This window comes from Microtus oregoni, unplaced genomic scaffold, assembly GCF_018167655.1.
Source record: "Microtus oregoni isolate MIOR12 unplaced genomic scaffold, Mior012 000079F_ref0000094, whole genome shotgun sequence".
Lineage (NCBI taxonomy): Eukaryota > Metazoa > Chordata > Mammalia > Rodentia > Cricetidae > Microtus > Microtus oregoni.
Window position 1 is genome coordinate 37,405 of NW_024544537.1, and position 22,373 is coordinate 59,777.

At 38.1% G+C, this 22,373-nt stretch overlaps 1 protein-coding gene across 1 annotated transcript in view; it reads left to right on the top strand.

Annotated features, from left to right (window-relative positions):
* LOC121441583 (interleukin-1 receptor accessory protein-like 1) overlaps positions 1 to 20,806 on the top strand; it is a gene marked incomplete at its 5' end in the record, with an annotated part of 52,373 nt that extends 31,567 nt beyond the window's left edge. The window contains 2 exons of the mRNA XM_041642799.1: positions 16,096 to 16,266; positions 16,762 to 20,806. Of these exons, the coding sequence (XP_041498733.1) occupies positions 16,096 to 16,266; positions 16,762 to 17,480 (890 nt within the window). The remainder of the gene's footprint in view (positions 1 to 16,095; positions 16,267 to 16,761) is intronic.
* Positions 20,807 to 22,373: the final 1,567 nt, after the last annotated feature.

Consider the following 22,373-nt stretch of genomic DNA (forward strand, 5'->3'; position numbering starts at 1 on the left):
CCAGATTTACTTTTCCATAGGTTAGGTGTCTTTCTTTTAATTGTCTTCCCTAGTCGAGTAGGTTGAAGTGAATTTCAATGTGTTCTTGTTTAGACTGATAACTGTTTTATTAAACTGTACTGACTATTTTAGCATTCTTCTAAGAGGTTCTTCAGTTCTGTCCATCTCTCTATTTTTAGAGACTCTCATTCCAAGGGTAAACCAATAGAAGAAGTACAAAGCCACATTGTTTATATAATAACACATCTAACATTTTTGCTCACACTGAACAAGTAAACATCGTTTTTATAGAAACAGTAATTATCATTCACCTCTGGCCAGGGAAGAATATGTGTACATTCTAAAAAGAAATTAAGGTTCAAAAAATTGACCTCTCAACACCATTCATTAGTGAACTTAAAGGTCTTTTGTATTCCTTTGAGGTCATTTGGAAAACATAAGTTAAACTTGCAAAATAGCACTTGCAAAGTGAAAATGAGTAGTCGAAATGATTAAGGCTTCTCGGCTATGTTGATAAGCGTTTTGCTTTGACAGTTTTGCACTGAACAGTGCAAAAGAAAATGAAACCTTGTCCCTGTTACCATAGCTCAAGGATCTCTGGAGCAGTCCAAAGGCAGAGATGTCAGCTGTCAAGCTTATAAAAAGGAGCACTTTAGTGGCATTGCCAACACTCCTCTCCATTTCCACTTCTCCTGTTGCTACTAAGGTGAAAGCCAGACTGCCAAAGCACTATTGTTTGGGGGAGTTTCTTTTTTGATTTTTATTTTGTTTATTTTTTTTAGTTGTTGAAAAAAAATTTCCGCCTCCTCCCCATTTCCCATTTCCCTCCCCCTCCTCCCACACCTTGCCACCTCCCCCCTCCCCTTTGGGGGAGTTTCTTAAAGCCATGATTTTCCTTAGTTATTCTTTTATATTTTCTTTCCTGTTCACACAAATTAGTTTATTTTTGTTGCTTCAAGAATATATGAAAAAACTGTCAATATGAGTGCACCATATTGTATGCCAGGCATCTGAAACTAATCCCTACTAAGCCTCATAAAAGTTACAAGTTCATTATTATAATCTCCTCTTTATTTATAAGGTAAGGGAGGCTCTCAGAAGTTAAATAGTTTCTTCAAAATGATAAGCCAAGTATACTGTAAGTGGCCAAGTAAATCTACTTCCTCAAATCTTTTATTTTTAAAATTTAATATACTCAGCGTAATCTGAAGGCATGTTACTGTTTGTGCAATTAGAAGTAGATGATATTTTAAAAAGCAGTTTATCTAAACAAGTTTCATATTATCTATTAACATTACTTTAAATATAAAATTTATTTTTGTTTAGAATGATATGAACGATTTTACCCAAACCATCAATTTCTAGTGCAGTCTTTAGCTGTCATTTTTCTCAATGTAGAAAATGACAAAATTGAATAAAAAATCAGAACCATATTCAGTTGAATTTCTGCGATTTGAAATTTGTTTTGAGAATCCTTGCTACTTACCTACCCTGAAGTGGATTACTTGTATAAATCTAATGGATTTTGGTGTTGTTCTGGAGGTATTTGGGTCCTTGGTTTGTTTGTTTGTTTGTTGCATTGTTTAGGTGACTAGACAGCGCAAAGAAACAGTAGCAAACAATATTTTATCATGTTAAATGATCTCTCAGAAACCTAATTCAGTTTATAAATGCGCTAAGATTTGTCAAAGCCTGTCCTTCAGGCCATCTTGAGCATAATCATGGATATAAGTACTAGGGCTTTCTTTGAGATGCTTCTGTGAATGCAATAAGCCCAAAGAAAGCCAAAGAAATAAACTTAATTATCATGTGGGTAAGATTAATGTACACATAATACTGCTAAAAAGAAAAAGAAATCAAAGACTGCTAAGGCTGAGAGTATTCAAATGGTTTTATGAGAAGGAATTCATACTGCAAAGTGTAAAGATCCTCCCAGTGCTAAAACAAACCTGCTCCTGCTGATTTGGTGACCAGGAGCCCATCCTTAAATAATGCACCTTAAAACAAAGGACCCGACTCCTACAACTTCCAGAAACATTGTTTTATAGGAAATCTTTTAAAGTAATAATAAAAATGTAACCAGTTTGGGGCTGGAGAGATGGCTCAGTGGTTGAGAGTACTAGCTGCTCTTGCAGAGGACCTAGGCTGTGTACCCAGCAATTGCCTGGTGGCTTCTGGAAAAAATGGACACAAATCCTTACTCTTAGAGATTCTTCCTGAAACAGTCGGTGTTTCTATCATGGCCTTCCTCTCCCTAATGACCAGAAATCCCTTTCTTAGGAGCCCATACAATGTCCTAACGTTAGGGACATTCCCTTATGTCTTAAATAATTGCCTAATCTTCTAAAGGTGGCAATTGTTTTGGAAAATATCCAATTCCTGTCTTTCTAGCTACCCACAGTCTTATTCCTGTGCCAAGGATGATCACTATTAACAGAAATGCCTGGTCTTTCAGCAGTTTTTAACTTTTAAAAAATGCACAATTTAATGATCAAAGGTGAGCCCATTTCTATCTTTCGTCCTTCCTTCCTTCATTTCCTTCTTTTCTTTTTAGCCATTTTATTAGTATATTGATTCTAAGAAGTATTTTTTTAATAGTTGAAAGTAACAATGGGTAAAGAGTATAAAGGAGAATGTGGAAATATAAATTAGCTGATAGGTGACTGGTACATAGTTCACTGGTAGAACACATATCTGGCACACACGAGGTACTGGATTCCAACTCAATCACCAAAGGAAAATGGTTTTTCTAGCCTTTTTTAGAGACAGTCTAATGCATTGGCACGATAATAACACAGTCATTAAGTAACAAATGCTCGATGGATTGATTCATTTTGACTTTGCACCACACAACTAGAAAGAACTTTAAGCCAAGTCTAACCAATTCCCATCTCAAAAATTGTACCCAATGGACCAGATTGGGAAATGGAGAATTTAGCACCAGGAAACCATTCAACCAGTTTTTTTTCAAGTCATTACAGTAGGCATTTTATGACTCTACGAGTCCTATATCACAAAGATTCTGATATAGAATGATTATGTTGTTGTTTTCAAGATATAACATGTTCATGTATTGCTTTGTTCATTTGTCCCAAGTCAACTATTCAACCATTTACATAAATAACAAATTATTTTGTTATCTGGGTTCAAACCTTGCTACTTCTTTTTTTTAAAACTTCATCACTCCCAACTTTTTGGATCATATTTATTGTACTATTGTCAGCTGTGTTTATAAACACATAATTCTTAAATCTCAATATCCTAAATACAGTTCTGTTGTTTTCGTGTTATTTTTTTATTATATGTTGACTATTTCTGCCAGGTTAAACATCAAGTTTGGCTTTTACGTTAGCTGTCTTTTATGCTCACTCTGCGTCATTCCTTCTATTTCTCAGTTCCTCTTGGTACCCTCTACCTCGATGACCACAATTTTCCCTAAATTATCATCAGCCAATATATAAACTAGCCTAAGGCAATTTACCTATGCATCATTCTGAGGACATTTCATCTAAATTAGGTATCTATAGAGTTTAAATTCTAGAGGACTAATCTAAACTGAACTAAAGTCTAGTTTAACTAATCTCCCACCATAATTATTATACAATAGAAGGAAATTTTACAGAAATTCTATTATATGTACATTTTTTTAAAAAATAATATATGCTGAGCCTGGTGGTGCATGCCTTTAGCCTCAGCACTTGGGAGGAAGAAGCCAGCAGATCTCTGTGAGTTGGAGATGAGTTAGTTGTTGTACATACTGAGTTCCAAACAAACCGCAGATACACAGTGGGAGCCGGCCTCATAAAGAAAATAAAGAAACAAAAAAATTAAACAATTAAAGTCCTGGAGATAAGTGTGTGTTGGGTGTGTATATGTGTGCTCCAAAGGAAGGAAAATTTTCAAGAATTTTTCTCTTGAAGCTGTATGACATCATTCCAGAGATAGGAACTTGAAGGGATGGGACCACTTGTTCGTCCCAGCTGCCTAGAACCAAAACAATCACACAGAAACTATATTAATTTAAACATTGCTTGGTCCATTAGCTTTAGCTTCTTATTGGCTAACTCTTTTTTAATTTAACTCATTTCTATTAATCTGTATATCGCCACGTGGCAGTGGCTTATGGGCAAAGATTCATATGTCTCACTCTGGCGGCTCCATGGTGTCTCTCGGACTTCACCATTCTTTCTCCCAGCATTTAGTCCAGTCTTCCCCACCTACCTAAGTTCTGTCCTATCAACAGGCCAAGGCAGTTTCTTTATTCATTAATGGTAATTACAGCACACAGAGGGGACTCCCACATCAGGAACTAAAGATCCAGCTGCTGACATCCAAACATTCTTTTCTGCGTCACAGGAACATAGTAGAGTTTAGTCTAGAGTTCTCCAAGAACATTGACCCTGATAGATACTTGTAAGGATGGGTATATATTCAAAATGTGTTAAGTCATTCATGTGCCTTGATTATAATGGATTTCAAATGTTATATATTTAATAAAAATCAACTAATTTTAAGTAATTGAACCTGACTTTTTAACTTTTCTTAAGCTAATTCATGAAACACCTACTTTTGATCTGATTTAAAAGGCATTTTAAATGTTTTAGGTAGTTGCCTCTAGAACAATGCCATATTTGAATTAAACAGCTGAACATCATAGGGGAGAGCTAGTGTCTCCAGAGGAGAAGTTATACCAACAATATCTTAGTCTATACTAAACTAATTTAGAAAGAAAAAACTTAAAAACAACAGTCTTCTTTGTTTTTGCATGCCTTTCCTGGTGTTTCTTTTCCAGGTTTATTTAAAAACAGTTGTCTGTCTTTTGTTTATCTTTCACAGAGCACAAAGTATTTATCCCATATCCCTCTTCCTGAGAAGTATATAGGTCATGGTTATTCATAATCATAGCAGCTCAAGTTTAAAAACATTATAATAACCAATACAATTCATATTTTGAAGATAAAGACAGAGATCTAGTTTGATAATTAGTGTGTTAGACACATGAGTTAGAACAACTTTTTAAAATCTCTACCCCATGTTCAGAAAATATGAGCCATTGTTCTCTGTCTACAAAATAAATTGGCGTCTATGTAATCTTAGGCCATACATACTAATTTTCTTTCTCCTTGAACTACAAGTTCTTTCCTTATTTGTAAATTCAGTAATTAGGGTCTTCATGGACATCAGTAAACACTTTGTCTCTGTTTATCATTTAGAAATCCTATGAATCTGGCCTTTTGTTTTCATTATGTCTCCCTGTTAGTGGTGATTAGTTAAGTTGCATACACAGTTTTTGAATTCCAAGGAGAAACAAAAAGTTATTTTGGGAATATGACCTGTTCAAAATCAGAACGGTGTGTCAATCCCTCTTAACTCACACCCAGTGCTCCCTGGTAATAGTTTTCTACCATTTTCCTTCTTGCAATTACCTCTTCCATAGGAAATAAGAACAAATGCCTATTCATCCCACACAAGGCACTGCGGACAAATAAATGGAACAATTCCATCCAAATCCAACTTGGTCAACCAATGAGTTTTTGAAGGACTGGTTTAAAGAGCATGGCTGAGGGGTTTCTCACCGGAGTATAGGTGGTCATCAAACAACTGTATCATGACAAAATCCCACTCCATCATGGATAATGTCCCTATGTAAACTGCATCATTGAGTCTTACTTTCTGTTAACCTTTCTGTTCTTGCACATGTGCGCGTGCACACATCGCGCGCGCACACACACACACACTAGCTACCACCACTAGTAACAACAATAACAAATAACAAAAGCAAAACAAACAAACAAGCAAAGCCTAGTATCTCCCTTGATCACTTGTTGATTTTAAGAGGTGGAGGGTAGGATCCTTCCCTGGCTGCAATCCCAGGTGAGTATCATGTGACTTCCCACCTCCTTCTAGCTAGAGAGTGCCAAAAGCTCCCTTGCCATTATACAGACCTAGACATGGCTGTACTGTTTTGCTTATTTTTTTTTGACATGACTAACTGTCCTAAACAATCACTACTCCAAAACTACAGATGTGATGATTATGTTGTACCCCAAGTAAAAAGCCGTACTACAACATCGCTTAAGACTTTTAACAACTATGCTAGCTGCTGCTTTCTAAAGGCTGCAAAGGAAGGAAATTAATGCTTCTTTAATGGGTCTAAAGCCAGGTAATTTCTTTCATATATTGTATATAATTAGGATACATTTACTACTAAACAGATTCAAGAAGTTTCTGTTTTATTGCACTTTTTCCCAGTTCTGGAGACCAAACCTAGAATTTGTACATGCTAGACAAGGGCCCTAAAACTGTGAAATGTATTCATCTCCATGGCGTTCTTTCAAAAACTAAGAAATAAACTCTCAAATGAGTCAGAGTTTATGGAACTCAGAAGTTCAGCTCAGTTGCTTTTGTTTTTGTCATATCAGACCCTAACTATTTTATTTTATTATTTTTTTTAATTCTTAAAACTTTATAATGGGAAAATAGATAATGGGACAGTTTAGGTAAATAATTCAGTGACACTAAAAGCAATTGTAAGCTGAGCTTAAAATTCTATTCTGTGTCTTGTAGGAACCTCTATAATCTTACTAAACTCATTTCTCAGCTGAACAGCAGCATTTTTTATTAGTTTCTGTGATAGGAACTCATATTTACACCAATGTTTGCATATTTAAACCATTTAAACCAGTATGTCTCGTTTCTAAAGAATTAGTTTTCTGTTTCCAAAGAGTTTTGGCTATTTCAGGCTCCCATGGGTTTGTCTGAACCTAAACATTTTGGTCTCTCTCCCATCTCCTGTCTCCCTCTGCACAGCATTTCCGGATTTTCTGTTCTTAACCATCTAATTTTGTAACTGACTCCATTGTCTTCTTTGGTTATCTAATCCATATTGCTATCAGTATTTCTTCTTTGTGAGTTCAAACTGTGCAACCTCTCTTAGATTCGCTTTAGTAATGAGTTTTCTGTGTTTAAGCAGGGTTGCTTCTACAATCCAGTCCTTTGCTGAGCTACATATTCTCCATTCGCTGGCTTTTCTGCTGAGCACTTATATTTATTTTAAGTATCCGTCATACACTTTACAGAATAATCATTGAAATTCTGTTGATAGAATATACATACATCTTAAAACTTGAACTTTGAAGACATGTGCTTTGAAGAAGTTTTCTTCAAATCGAACATATTTTTGTGATTATTTCTGGCAAGACAGCTGATTCTGAATACATATGTAATCACATGTAGGAAAGTGTATATAGAAACTATAGATTTTGTGAATTACTTTATTTTCACAGACTGGTGATTTTCTTATGTTTCCCATTCTGTACTTAAGAAGAAGATGGTATTTTTTTTAATTTATTTATTTATTAAAGATTTCTGTCTCTTCCCCACCACCGCCTCCCATTTCCCTCCCCCTCCCCCAATTAAGTACCCCCCCCCTCCTCAGTCCGAAAAGCAATCAGGGTTCCCTGTCCTGTTGGAAGTCCAAGGAACCCCCACCTCCATCCAGGTCTAGAAAGGTGAGCATCCAAACTGGCTAGGCTCCCACAAAGCCAGTGCGTGCAGTAGGATCAGAAACCCATTGCCATTGTTCTTGAGTTCTCAGTATTCCTCATTGTCTGCTATGTTCAGAGATTCCGGTTTTATCCCAGGCTATTCCTGACCCAGGCCAGCTGGCCTTGGTGAGTTCCCAGTAGAACATCCCCATTGTCTCAGTGTGTGGGTGCACCCCTCACGGTCCGGAGTTCCTTGCTCATGCTCTCTCTCCTTCTGCTCCTGATTTGGACCTTGAGATTTCTGTCCGGTGCTCCAATGTGGGTCTCTGTCTCTGTCTCCTTTCATCGCCTGCTTTTATTTTTTTATCAAATTAAGTACCATTCGTGGCTTAGAGGTTAAAATGCTTGACTATATGATATACTTCACTTATTCCATTCTTTCAGATTCTTTTTTTTTTATCTTGATTTTCTTTTTTTTATTTTTTTCTTGGAAAAAAATTTTTCCGCCTCCTCCCATCCTCCGATTTCCCTCCCCTTCCTCCCACTCCCCTCCCCTCCCCCCACTCCTTTCCCCCTCCCTCTCCAGACAGAAGAGCAGTCAGGTGGAAAGTCCAAGGTCCTCCCCCCTCCATCCAGGTCTAGAAAGGTGAGCATCCAAACTGGCTAGGCTCCCACAAAGCCAGAACATGAAGTAGGATCAAACCCCAGTGCCATTGTCTTTGGCTTCTCATCAGTCCTCATTGTTCAGAGAGTCCGGTTTTATCCCAGGCTATTCCAGACCCAGGCCAGCTGGCCTTGGTGAGTTCCCAATAGAACATCCCCATTGTCTCAGTGGGTGGGCGCACCCCTCGTGGTCTTGACTTCCTTGCTCATGTTCTCCTTCCGTCTGCTCCTCATTGGGACCTTGGGGGCTTATTCCGGTGCTCCAATATGGGTCTCTGTCTCTATCTCCATCCATCGCCCGATGAAGGTTCTATGGTGATATGCAAGATATTCATCAGTGTGGTTATAGGATAGGGCCATTTCAAGTTCCTTATCCTCAGCTTCCCAAGGAACTAACTGGGGACATCCCCCTGGGCACCTGGGAGCCCCTGTAGGTTCAGGTCTCTTGCCCACCCTAAGCTGGATCCCTTAATTAAGATATATGCTTCCCTGCTCCCATATCCATCCTTCCTTTATGCCAACCATCCCAATTCCCCAAGTTCCCCCCATCCTCCCCTTCTCACATTTCTCTCCCCATCTCCCCTTACCCCTATCCCACCAAACCCCCAAGATGCCAATTTTTGCTCGGCAATCTTGTCTACTTCCCATATCCAGGAGGATAACTATATGTTTTTCTTTTGGTTCACCTTCTTATTTAGCTTCTTTAGGATCACAAATTATAGACTCAATGTCATTTATTTATGGCTAGAAACCAATTATGAGTGAGTACATCCCATGTTCATCTTTTTGGGTCTGGGACACCTCACTCAGGATAGTGTTTTCTATTTCCATCCATTTGCATGCAAAATTTGAGAAGTCATTGTTTTTTACCGCTGAGTAGTACTCTAATGTGTATATATTCCACACTTTCTTCATCCATTCTTCTTTATTTTTATTTTTAATTTACCTTTGTATGTACATGAGTGTAAATATGGGTGCACATGGAGTATGTATACATTTGGAGATCTGGACAGACTTGTGCGTCGGTCCTTTCTTTCCACATTGTTTGAGTTAGGATATCTTGTTTTTTTCCTGGCGTATGAAAGCTAGCTGGCCTGGAATTTTCCAGGAGTCTTTTTGTCTCAGCCTCCCATCAACCCAGAAGAGACTGGAGATTCTGTACAGATGTTGCTGCTATTGTGTTTGGATTATATGTGGGTTCTGGGGATTCAATCTCAGGCCCACATCCTTGCATAGAATATGCTTTCAACCTTTGAGCCATGTACCCAGGACAATATTTTAATTGTTGCCAAATTATGATGCTTATAATCTTAACACCCAGTAGGCTAATGTACGAGAATGGCAAATTTGATGAGAGCCCAGTGTGTACATAAAGGTTCTATTCAAAAACTATGTAACTTAGTGTTTCATATTTAAAAAATAGTTAAGAATCTCTAGATAAAACATTTATCTAGAGAAATATTTAAGAATCTCTAGATAAAATATTCAAGAATCTCTAGATAAAACAGGCTGGGGTGATGGGGAGATGGCTCAACACTTAAACACACTTGCTGTTCTTCCAGAGGTTCCCAGTTCAATTCCCGGCACCCACATGGTGGTTCACAACCATCTGTTACTCCAGTTCCATGGGATCTTATATCTTCTTTTGACCTCCATGGATTCCAGGGTACCAGCACACATACATGCAGGCAAAACACTCATACACATAAAACAAATAAACCTGAAAGAGAAAATAAGACTGGAGAGATGCCTCAGCAATTAAGAGCACTGACTGTTCTTCCAGAGAACAGTGACTGCTCTTCCAAAAGACCTGGGTTTGACTCCCAGCACTGACATGGTTGCTCAAGGCCATCTGTAACTCCATATCCAGGGGACCCAACTTCCTTACACAGACATCTATGCAAACAAAACACCAATGCACATAAAATAATTTAAGAAAAAAATGAAAAAAATTAGAAAGTCTGAAAAAATACTGAATGGAAAAATAAGTAGATTGCGTCAATGTTATAAAAAGACAAAGGAGCTTTTTCTGAAAATATAATTTACAGAGACTTCCATAACAGAATTGAAATTAAAAGTTTTTAGGTAGAGTATTTGGCTAACTTTCTAGTTTATCTTAAATATCACCAAAAATTTGAAAAAAATTAACAGATATTCAATAAGCAAATAAGCCAAAACATTAAGATGATAATTTAATAATTTACTGTGTATTTATTCTGCCGTTATTTATAAAGTCCTATAGTTTTTTAACATGAAAAAGTACACTTTAGAAATGTGAGCCTGTATAGGAAAACAAAGCATCTTCTTAGACCAAAGGAAGAAATGTGACTCAAATTCTATCAGTGACAATTTCTAATGATAAGCTTTTTGAGCTATCTCATTCCTAAATGTCCATCATTGAGTTCCCTGGTTTTAATTTTGTAACCCATTTGTCACTCACTAGTTAGTTTCATTTATGTGATTTATAAATATTTGAGAGTAATAAAAAAGGCAGCTATCAATAACATCTAACATCTACTCAATAGATATTTATAGGTTAAAAACTATCCAAGACCCAGCTATCAATCTCAAACCATTTCCTTCTCAGTATATCTCTTTTCTAACCCAGATTCACTTAGTGTACTATGTTCATCTAGAAAATATTTTCTGTTTTTTTAAAGATGTGTAATTCTGAAAACAAAATCCATGCAATACTCTTACATATTATTGAAACTAATATCCTCTTATGAATTAAAGAAGAGATGCTTTTGTCAACACCCTAAACATTTTGATTTCTGATATGTTTTCAGTTTTGCTTTATCTCATGAAGATTTCATAATGACATTTGAATATAGTTAGTGTTGGTTGGTTAGTTTGGTTTGGTTAGGTTTTTGTTTCTTGAGATAGTACTCACAGTGTTATACATAGGCTGATCTGAAACTCTTGGCCTCAAATGGTCTTCTTCAGCCTTCCCAATTGTTGTAGTTTAGCGGCATTGAGAATGAACCACAGTGTACAACAAACCCACGCTGGCAGTTTATTGATAGGGTGTGAAAAGAGGGGTGCTCGTGCAGGCCTTCCTTAGAAATGGAAATGGCATCACTTTCAGATTACTGCTCAGGAGACAGGTGGTTGATTGCTGAGGGATGTCAATAGTAAAGAATTGTACTGAAATCTGTGCTGCGAGTCTCTTTTTTTTGAGTTTGGGGATGTGGGTATCTCTGTGATGTTGTTGTTTCTTACCACCCAGGCACATTTGATAGTCTTTACACCTCCAGCTCTGTGGCTAATGGTTGGTAGTACTGTAACAACAGTTAATTAGTTTAATTAAAACTTTTGAATATGTCATTGGAGATACATATGGAGGAAATTAATGAAGTAGGGCATGATTAGTAGAGACAGGAGAATGCGGAGGGGGTCAGGAAAGAGAGCATAGGGGATTCCTAATCTGGTAAAATTGAGTACAGTTATAGGACTGTAAGGTTGTTTCATTCTTCTGGAATTAGAGACAAGGCAGTTGATCTCAGCGTTCTCTGAAACTGAAGGAAGCAGGGCCATGTTGGGGTTGCTGTGTATAAAGGAAGATTATCTTGAGCTGTGTGTTGGGCTGTATAAAGAGCTTGACGTAAGATAAGTAAATCTAATGGAGGAAGCCATCAAGCTTAGCAGCTGTGAGGGTTACAAGAATTACCTCAAAGGGGCCCTGCAATTTAGGGGGAAATAGTGAGAGGCATTGGTCTCTCAGGAGAGAGAAAGACCTAATCCCATATGTTGTTGACTGGAAATGGACAGGAGTTAGTGCATGGTCGGGGTAGGGAGTGGTCGGTAAAGTTCCATATGAGGGAACAGAGATGATGAGGGGGATGAGTAGGTGATCAGAGAGAGGTGAGGGTTTTGATGGGAAGCTGGGGGTTAGAACTGCCCTCCCATGCATGAGTTCAAATTGTAAAATTGAAAGGTTTCACTTGGGGAGAGTCTAAAGCCTAAAAAGATCCAGAGGCAAGAGCTGTACCTAGTCAAGGTGAAATTCCTGTGATATTTTAACACGAATGTTTTTAAGGAGCAATTAGTTTGTTTAATCTTTCCTGAGAAATGAGGATGATATGGGATATGAAAATGCCAAGAGATGCTGAGAGCTTTAAATAGGGTTTGAGAGATCTAGGAGGTGAATTCTGAACCACTGTCTTAATGGAAAAAGTCAGGGATTCCAAATCAGGGAATAATTGCCCAGAGAAGGAGGTTGGAGAGTGTATGAGCCCTTTTTATAGTGATGGGGAACACTTCCACCCAGTCTGAGAACATGTTCACTAGAACCAGGAGATACTTAACTCATTTGTCTGTGGGCATGTGGGTAATATCAAGCTGCCAGTCAAGTCCCCAGGAGGGAGCCTCTAACCCAGTAGGTAGAAAAAGGGGTGCTATGATATCTGGAGTTAAAATATGGCATTTGACAAATTTTATAACAAGCAATAATAATTCTTAAGAAATGCAAGTCCTCAGGGGTGGGCTGTAGGTGAGCCTTGACAAAATGAGGCAGAACGTAACTATTAGGATGAAAGAGCTAGTGTGGACAGGACAGAATTTGTCAAGTGTCAGAGGGTAATTGTGGGGATGGGTTGGAGTGTGTGGACTTCCTGCAGTGGGTGAGGTGAGTCTGGAACTTGGAGGGCTGTTGCCCTAGCTGCCTCATCAGCACAGTTATTCCCCCTTAGAGATGACAGAGTAGTCAGTCTGACAAGACCAGCAGTGAATAATTCTTATTGCTTTGGGGAGATGGGAGGTAATTTGATCTGGGTTAATTATGGATCCTCCTTTTGTTGTAAGTAGCCAACGCTCTTTCCAGATGGCAATGTGGGACAGGAGGATATGAAAAGCATATTTGGAGTCTCTGTAAATGTTTAAGTGTTGTCCTTCTTCCAATTGGAAGACACAGGTGAGAGATATTTATTCAGCCTCTTGGTTAGTAGTGTGGGTAAGGAGTGTCTGTGATTTCACCACCCCAGTATCTGACACTATGGCATAGCATGCTTTTTGGATCCCTTCATGTAAAAAGGAGCAGCCATCTGTGTACCAGGTACAGGTTGTTATGGATTTGCAGGGAGTCCCCAGCAGCTTGCTGCGGGGTCCCAGTGGTGGCAGGCCCACAAACCAAGGTGGCCGGTCCCCAGCCATGTGGCAGAGGGCTATTCCCTGCAAGCCCAGCAAGTGGTGTGAGCAGGTGATGGGTGGGAGACACATAGACAGGCACATCCTACAGAATAGAATTGGATATTTATTAGTTGGGTTATGGAGGGGAAGGAAAAAGGGAAGAAGGAGGTTGAGGGGGGGAGATAAGGGGACAGAGAGAGAGCCAAGATGGCGAGGGAGGGAGAGAGGCTGCAAGGAGTGGGCGTGGCTTGTCTCTTAAAGAGACAGCATTACACAGGTGGCCTGAGGCAGTGTGCCCTCTTGTATTGTGAGGAATGGGACAGTAATTCCTTTAGGGTTTCAATGCAAGAATTATATGGGAAGTAGTCAGTGCTTGGTTGGAGAAGAAGATTTGAGACATTGAAGGATGGGCAAGATGGGAAAGTAAGTGTGACATCTTCTAATAGTGCCACCTGGAGAATAAGAACTCAGGAAGGAGGTGGAGTTTGTAAGCCTTTATAAGTTAAGAGATGGGGCAGGTTGCGGTGGGGAAGATAGTGATGGGTGACCCAAAGTCTAGTTTTTTTGATTCACGAATGAGGAGCTCAGCAGCAACTAAAGCACATATACATGGTGCCCATCTCTGAGTGGCTAGGTCTAGTTTGTTTTTGACAGGTATGCTACAGGTACAAGGAAAGGTTCCTGTAGCACGAATTCTAATTGGTCTTAAGAAATAAAAACCCGGAGTCAGATATTAGGGGGTGAAAGCTGAGACATCAGAGAAGCAGTGCAGCCAGCCACAAGAGAGACTTTTTACCTCTACTGAATCCTCAGACTGAAAGGGTGATCCTGTCTCTCCTAATTCTCAGACTGCATCTTCAGACTACATGCTCAGACTGCATCTGCCTCCACCAAGCCTCAGAATGCTTGCTCAGACTGATCCTCAGGCTGACTGCTTCAGACTGCTGCCTCAGACTGCACTGAGCTCTTGTCCCCTCTCACCTTATATTCTTCTTTCTGCTCAGCCATATCATGCCTGTCTCCACCTTCCTAGTGCTGGGATTAAAGGCATGGGATCCTAAGTGCTGGGATCACCTTTGTGTGACTTATGTTTCTCTTTTAAACTGGATCAATTTTGCATAGCCCAGGGTGGCCTTGAACTAACAGAAATCTGTCTGCTCTGTCTCCCTAGTCCAGGGATTAAGGTGCGTGCCACCACTCCCTTGCCTTTAGTGGCTTAGTTCTGTGCTATGATCTTCAGGCAAGCTTTATTTGTTAAAACACAAATGAAATATTACTACAGGCCCCAGCTGGTGGCCTAGGACCCCAAGGGCATGCCATTCTTTTTCTGTCACACAGAGGGAGAAGGAACTGTTGTTGGGGTTTCTGTCCTGCCCGGTTCCCACAGTCGTTAATTCCCAAAGAAATCACACAGAGGTTTACATTAATCATAAATTGATTTGCCCATTAGCTCAGGCTTCTTATTAACTCTTATAATTTACATTAGCCCATTATTCTTATCTGTGTTAGCCACATGGCTCAGTACCTTTTTTCAGCAGCGTAGTCACATCTTGCTTCTTCTGTGTCTGAACAGGACTGCAGAGGGAGCCTCCCTCTTCCCAGAATTCTCCTGTTCTCATTGACCTGCCTCTACTTCCCTCCTATACTTCCTGGCCAATCAGCATTTATTTAAAACATAATTGACAGAATATAGACAATTGTCCTGAACCAAGGAATGAGTTAGGTCTGGGAGGTGAAGGGTTGGAACTTGGAGGAGAGCCTGTTGGAGCTTCTGAAAGAGATAGTGATGAGACTGAGAAGGAGTTCATGGGGGGGGGGCAAGGGCTGCCTCATATAAGTGGCAAGCAAGGAAGGAAAAAGAGGCAATTCGGGAATTTAAGAAGCCACTATTTTTAGGAATGATAAAAATTCATCTTTAGTTGAAAGGACTGTGAGTGACTGGATTCACAGTTTTTATCCAAAGTAATAGATTTGTGTGTTGGGGTAATGATTAATCTCAAATAAGTGACCTGAAGAGTGTAAAGTTGGACCTTGGATGGTGAGATTCTATAGCCTCGACTGGAAAAGAAATTTAGAAGAGCAGAGGTGTTAGATTGGCTAATTTGTAGGGATGGACTTCAGAGGAGAAGGTCATCTCTATACTGTATGAGTTTAGATGTGGGGAGACACAAAGAGAGAAGGTCAGAAGCTAAGGCTTTGCCAAATAGGTAGGGGCCATCATGGAACTCCTGGAGTAGGACAGTCCAGGTGATCTGTGTGAAGAGGAAAGAGTCAAAATCAGTCTAGCTGAAAGTAAAAATGTTTTTAAATCAAAGTTGAAATTAAATGATCGTAGCCCTCATCTTAAAAAATATCCAAAGACAGAGTTTTTAAATGCAGCATATATAATAATAACATATTATTATCTAAACATGTAGCTTTTATATAAACAGTAAAGATTTCCTATAATTTGTGTTTTTGAAAGTTACAGAAATTGATATTTTGGTTGTGCCAGTAGTTGTACTTGCTGGTGATACCAGCGGTTTATGAAGTCCAGCACTAAGCTCCACCCCCATCTCTTTCTCATTCATTTCTTTTGCCATTAATTTTTTTCCTACTATTTTTATCACAATAGCAAAAATCACAATGTGTCCCTTTGTACCTCCCAGCAAAGCTGGTGGTACTACCAAACATATGATAAAAATTAATACAGGCTTTTTTTTATTTCCTGAGTGTAATGTTTGTATATATTTATCAATAAAAGTGAATATTGCTAGTATTCTGCTGCTTTCTTCCTAGCACTTACTTTGTAGAACTTACTTTGTAATGTTTTTGACAGACAACAAAGATTATGATGCCTATCTGTCATATACCAAAGTGGACCCTGACCAGTGGAACCAAGAGACTGGGGAAGAAGAACGTTTTGCCCTTGAAATCCTACCTGATATGCTTGAAAAGCATTATGGATATAAGTTGTTCATACCAGATAGAGATTTGATCCCAACTGGAAGTAAGTTAATATTTTCACTTGTTTATTTCATTTGTGTGTGGATATATATATATATGTGTGTTGTAAGTAGACATGTCTATGTAGTCGCCATTTTTCCTTAGCAATTTGCAACTTGAGAAATTTTATTTAGTTTCCCAAGAAAGAAATATTTTTAGATGAAATTGAATTCTTAATAATCCAGAGAAGAAAATCCTTAATAAATAAATAAATTAAAAAAAATAAGCCAGAGATGATAGTTTATCACTTTATAAACCATTGCATTCTGTGAGCCTTAATATTTATTTAAATCAAATGAGGTATTTATACCTTGATAAATATCCCTAATTACTACAACAGAGGCCAAAACTCTATCCAAAGTGCTGTTCATCCCCTGTTTTCATCTTCACAACGTGTTGACAACAAACAATTTTCACATAGTATGTGAGAGAAAGTGTAAGAAGCTTCTGGATCTCTTTATCAGTTCATTTATCCTGCTCCTTCTTCTTCTATTTATAGCATACATTGAAGATGTGGCAAGATGTGTAGATCAAAGTAAGCGGCTGATCATTGTCATGACCCCAAATTATGTAGTTCGAAGGGGCTGGAGCATCTTTGAGCTGGAAACCAGACTACGAAACATGCTTGTGACTGGAGAAATCAAGGTGATACTGATCGAATGCAGCGAACTCCGAGGAATTATGAACTACCAGGAGGTGGAGGCCCTCAAGCACACCATCAAGCTCCTCACGGTTATTAAATGGCATGGACCAAAATGCAACAAGTTGAACTCGAAGTTCTGGAAACGTTTACAGTACGAAATGCCTTTTAAGAGAATAGAGCCCATTACACACGAGCAGGCTTTAGATGTCAGCGAGCAGGGGCCTTTCGGGGAGCTGCAGACTGTCTCGGCCATTTCAATGGCTGCCGCCACCTCCACAGCTCTAGCCACTGCCCACCCAGATCTCCGTTCTACCTTTCACAACACCTACCATTCACAAATGCGTCAGAAACACTACTATCGAAGCTATGAGTACGATGTACCTCCCACGGGCACCCTGCCACTTACCTCCATAGGAAATCAGCATACCTACTGTAACATCCCCATGACACTCATCAATGGGCAGCGGCCACAGACAAAGTCAAGCAGGGAGCCGAATCCAGATGAGGCCCACACAAACAGTGCCATCCTGCCGTTGTTGCCGAGGGAGACCAGTATATCCAGTGTGATTTGGTGACAGAAAAGCAAAGGACATCCCGTCCCTGGGCGTTTGAAAGGAATCTGCAGTCCAGTGCCTGGAACTAAATCCTCGACTGCTGCTGTTAAACAAACAAACAAACAAACAAACATGCATTACAATCTCTAGAACACGAGGAAAAACAGGGTCTTGTACATATATTTTTTGGAATTTCTTTGTAGCATCAGTGTTTTCCTGTTTTACCATGTTGTCTCTTACCATTACATTTTTTTACTTTGTTTTATATGTCATTGGATTTGTAAATTTACATTTTTTTTAAAGAAGAGACTGATGTGTAGATAGAAACCCTTTTTTTTTTTTGCTTCATTAATTTAGTTTTAGAATGGGTTTTTAATGTTCTTTTTAAATTTTGTTTTGCTTTTAACATTTCCTTGGGGTGCTTGGACAAATCTATCTGATGGGACAAGGAGCACCGGATCCTCTCTCGGGTTCTTCCTAGGACCAGCTGGGCCACAACGGCCTTCAGAGAGCAGTGCACCTGAGCGCCAGCATTGCACTGAAGTTTGGGAACAAAAAAGAGAGAGAAAGAGAGAAGAACATTTGCTCATAAGAGGGCCCTGCCAGTCAGAGCCCTGAAATCTCTTCCTTGTCCCCACCTCATTCCCCACCTCTACCCTTCTCGTGGCAGCATGATCTGTAGAACTCTGCAGAGGGTAGGGGTAGGCCTAACTGTCTTAACATTTAATTCACTTCGCTTTAGAACACACTCTAGACCCAAAGTCGTGCTAGTCACATAGCAGTGACTGCTACAGAGTGACCACTACAGAGGAAGATCGAAGGCATGAAAATCGGGAGAGTGTTGCTTCTGTTGTTTTCAAATGAGTTGGTGTACCCTTATAAATATATATATATATATAGAAATATATATAGAAATACAAATAGAAATATATATATAAAACAGCAAAACAAAACAAATAAATAAAAAAACACACAAAAATACAAAACCAAAAAAAAAAAAAATCAAGCCCTATATTTGATCACTTCCTGGAAAGGCATGAATGTGTTTGTGGCTGTTTTTGTTTGAAAATCTACTTCCTCTTTTCCCTCTATAATTAATTTTTTCTGCAAATGAGATTATGTGCAAATACCAGGCAAGTTAACTCAGATAGGTGAATCAAGGCAAGTACAAATGAAATTTCCATTGAAGGCTTCCATTAACCAAAGGGAAGATCAGGAGGTGTCATCAAATATGTTTTGTCACCTTGTATTATACAAAATTCTATCTTCTGAAAAGTCAGAAAAAAAAAATCTGTGCAGCTTATTGTGGGATCCCCATGTTAACTGACTTGTATTTACTTTTCAATGCTTCTTTCGATTTATGAGCATAAGCAGAATTTATTAATGTAAAGATGTTTAAATAAGATCTCAGGAGGTCAAACATATGAATAACAACACAAACTACTATTTTCAAAATAAATATTATTTACACAAAATAGTTTTAAATTAGATCAGAAAATATACTTAAAATACTTAATTTTATTGTATAGAAATTAATTTAATTTAACTATATGATTCTGTCTTTCAGAAACAGAAAGTTGATGCTCCCAGGAAATTTGTCACTTACCATCTAGCTTTATGTTTCAAATCAATCACATAAGCAGCTAATTCCTTGTTGTGTTAACAATGATGCTAAATCGCCCACAAAAGATCCTGTAGAGGGCAGAGTTGTTAAAAGTATTACTTTTGTAGATTTTAGTTGTTTGTTCGTTTGTTTCAAGTCAATGTGACACACTGGTAATAGAACTTAAGCTTTATAGAACTTAACTTTAGTGATTCATCATAGCAAATTCCTTTTCCATCATCATCTGTGGGCTCAAGTAGTAACTACTGTGTTTGCTTTATTCCTGCCATACCACATAACAACAAACCAATTCTAGAGTTTGGGTCACAAGGTTAAAGTGTGAGCAGGCCACATGGACATAAAAGTGTAAATTGCAATAAAGGTAATTGGGGAGGCAAGGTAGAACTGTGAATCTATGAGAGACGTACCACTTTGTAACAATGCAAAGGTCTCTGTCTGTGTGACAAGGCAAAGGAGCCTTGGGATGTGCATTCATTTTTAATTTGCTTAAAAAAATGTTTACTTCCCTGACAACTTGCCTAGGTCTTCTCTATAATATGTCTTTCTTCTTGTGCTCCCCTTGGTTCTGTGTCACATTTTCAAAAACCAGAACTGACGCTACAAGGACACATAAAACTTTAAGGTCAGCTTTGCACATTGGGTTATTTTCAGAACCAGAGAAGCCATTGTTTACTTTATACTATGGACACTTGTCATTGGACTGGATTCCAAACTTCCCCAGTACTCAGAAGATTGTAAATGTGGCAATGGCCTGATTTATTTCTTTGTTACTTTTTTTAAGTTTTTAAGTGCACGGCGGGTGTGTGGAATAAATGTGGAGGAAGTAATCAGACCACAGTCATATTTTAGGCATCCATAGGTGTTAATTTAGCTGCATTGGGAGTACATTTTTTGTTCTATTTTTAGTGTAGATTTAAGCACTTTGAATAGCATGATTCAGGGATTGATGGGTAATATTTGATACTCTCACAACTTAAGAATCTTTTTCCTCCAATGCTTTGTTATATTTACAAGTGAAATAAATGCAAAAGAAGCTATCTATAGCTTTAGAAACATTCCTCCCAAGTTTCTCTTCCTCTATCAGCTCCACATGAGAACCTGTGAAGAGAACTCATGGTTCACATGTTTTATGTGTAACAGAAGTTCTATGAGAACTCACAATAAAATAAAAAAAAAAAACATGTATTTCCCCTAGTGCTTAGGTTTCATCCTTCTCTTTTTGTTTGTTGGGGTTCTGGGGGATAAGATTATTCTAGCTGTAAAAACACATTTGAAAACGTGAATGTGTTAGCCAAGCTGGGGGGAAGAATGGACTTCCAGACTTGGATATGTGTGATGTTTGGTATTGCCTGTTCTTCATCAATCACCGCCTGAGCTCTGAATGAAACATTGTAGATTCAAAAGTCCATCTGGTTCTTTAGTGTAACCTCAACTTGCTGCTTCTGAGCATCTTAGTCTTTATTCTGGTGCTCAAATCTTTGATTATTTCATTTCTATCCCATCCCTTTGGTCTTCGATGGGCAGAGAAGACTTACATATATTGTGCTACCAGCTGGTTAAAGTTTAGATGAATTCTACGAAATAAATCGAAGACATGATGAGATCTGAACCTATTCTATTTCTATAGCTAAGCATCTGATTGTTCAGTCAACCATTTTGTAATTATTATTTTCCTCATAGTATATGTGTTTGAACTCTATTAACTTAAACTTAAATACATAGATGCCGGTTTCTTCCATATTTCATTGTTAATAAATATTTTATAACAAGAGGAAATATTAACTGAGAGCCAATTCCTAAACTCTAAATATGCTTTCTTTATCCTAGAATAGTCATTAACTTTTCAGATACCAGTTATTTGAGTTGCAATTACTATTTCTAGGAAATCATCTATTTGTACATTGTAAGCTATTTTCTGATTCTAGAATGGTACCCTCACTCTTTTTTTTTTTTAAAGGAGCTGTTTTTAATCTTGTGTTTAACTTTTTCTTTATCATTTGGTTTTTTTTTTTTTTTTTTTTTTTTTTTTTTTTTTTTTTTTTTGGTTTTTTGAGACAGGGTTTTTCTGTAGTTTTGGAGCCTGTCCTGAAACTAGCTCTCTTAGACCAGGCTGACCTTGAACTCACAGAGATATCCTTGCCTCTGCTTCCCAAGTGCTGGGGTTTAAAGGCGTTCTCCACCACCATTTGGCTTATTTATTTTGTTTTTGAGACAGGATACAGGCCACACTGGAATCAAACTCTCAATCCTTCTGCCTCAGCCTCCTGACTGCTGGGATTACCAGCGATTGCTTCTTTACTATTTTTAGTTTATATCATTAGTCCCAGAAGAAATCTTATTGAATTTCTAAGGAAAGCATTAGAGTCACAAGTGAAATCACTGGATGGAACTAGAAGAACACACATACACAGAAATTGAAAATGCCTTATTGTCTCTGATCTGAAGTTGTTTGGCCATTAATCCCATTACTGATGTAGTAAATGATTAGAGGTGAAACAGGTTAGACATCCCACTGCGGATTCATACTCCCTATTGTGGAAAATGTTCCCAACCATACATACAGTTATTAAAAGAAATCACAATGTGATTCTGTAATAAAAGAGGACAACTTTGTCGATGGAAGCATAGGCTGTTTCTTAACTTATCATGAATCTTTCCTATCTGATTATTCTGAACAAAGAAAGTAACCAACAGTTTCGATTTTCCTTAATAATAGGCCTTACATTTGAGTTCAAGGATATCTTGGCTCTATAAAGTCAACTAAAGGAAATAATGAACACTACTTGAACTTTCTGGTGAGATTGATAGAGATTGTGTAAATCAGTTTTCCTTTGTGTGACTCTCAAGACTTCCAGTTTCCCAATAGCCATAGAGATTTATATTCAGAGGACAGTGTTATAGGCTAATATTTAGAAACTTACATATCTTGCAGACATTGTGTTTGTTATATTTATCTTCATTTATGAAAATTCAAGGAAGATTATTGTTCTTCTAGCAGAGATAATTCCTCATCCAAAATGGCCTTACTTTATGAGAGACATGGGAAACAGTGAAGAAAATTTTGCCAATGATAACTACATTATAAAAGAGAAATGTCTATTATTATTTGGATAATTTACTCATTTCTATAGTAATTTCAAACAGGAGATATAGAAAATCATATATTGGATGAGTATGACTTATTAATTTTTTGTTTGACTTATTTTATTAATTTTTTGTTTGTTTTTAATTGCAATATCTACCAAAAATGATTCAAACAGTAGAGAAAAATAAGAAGTAACCCTTTGATG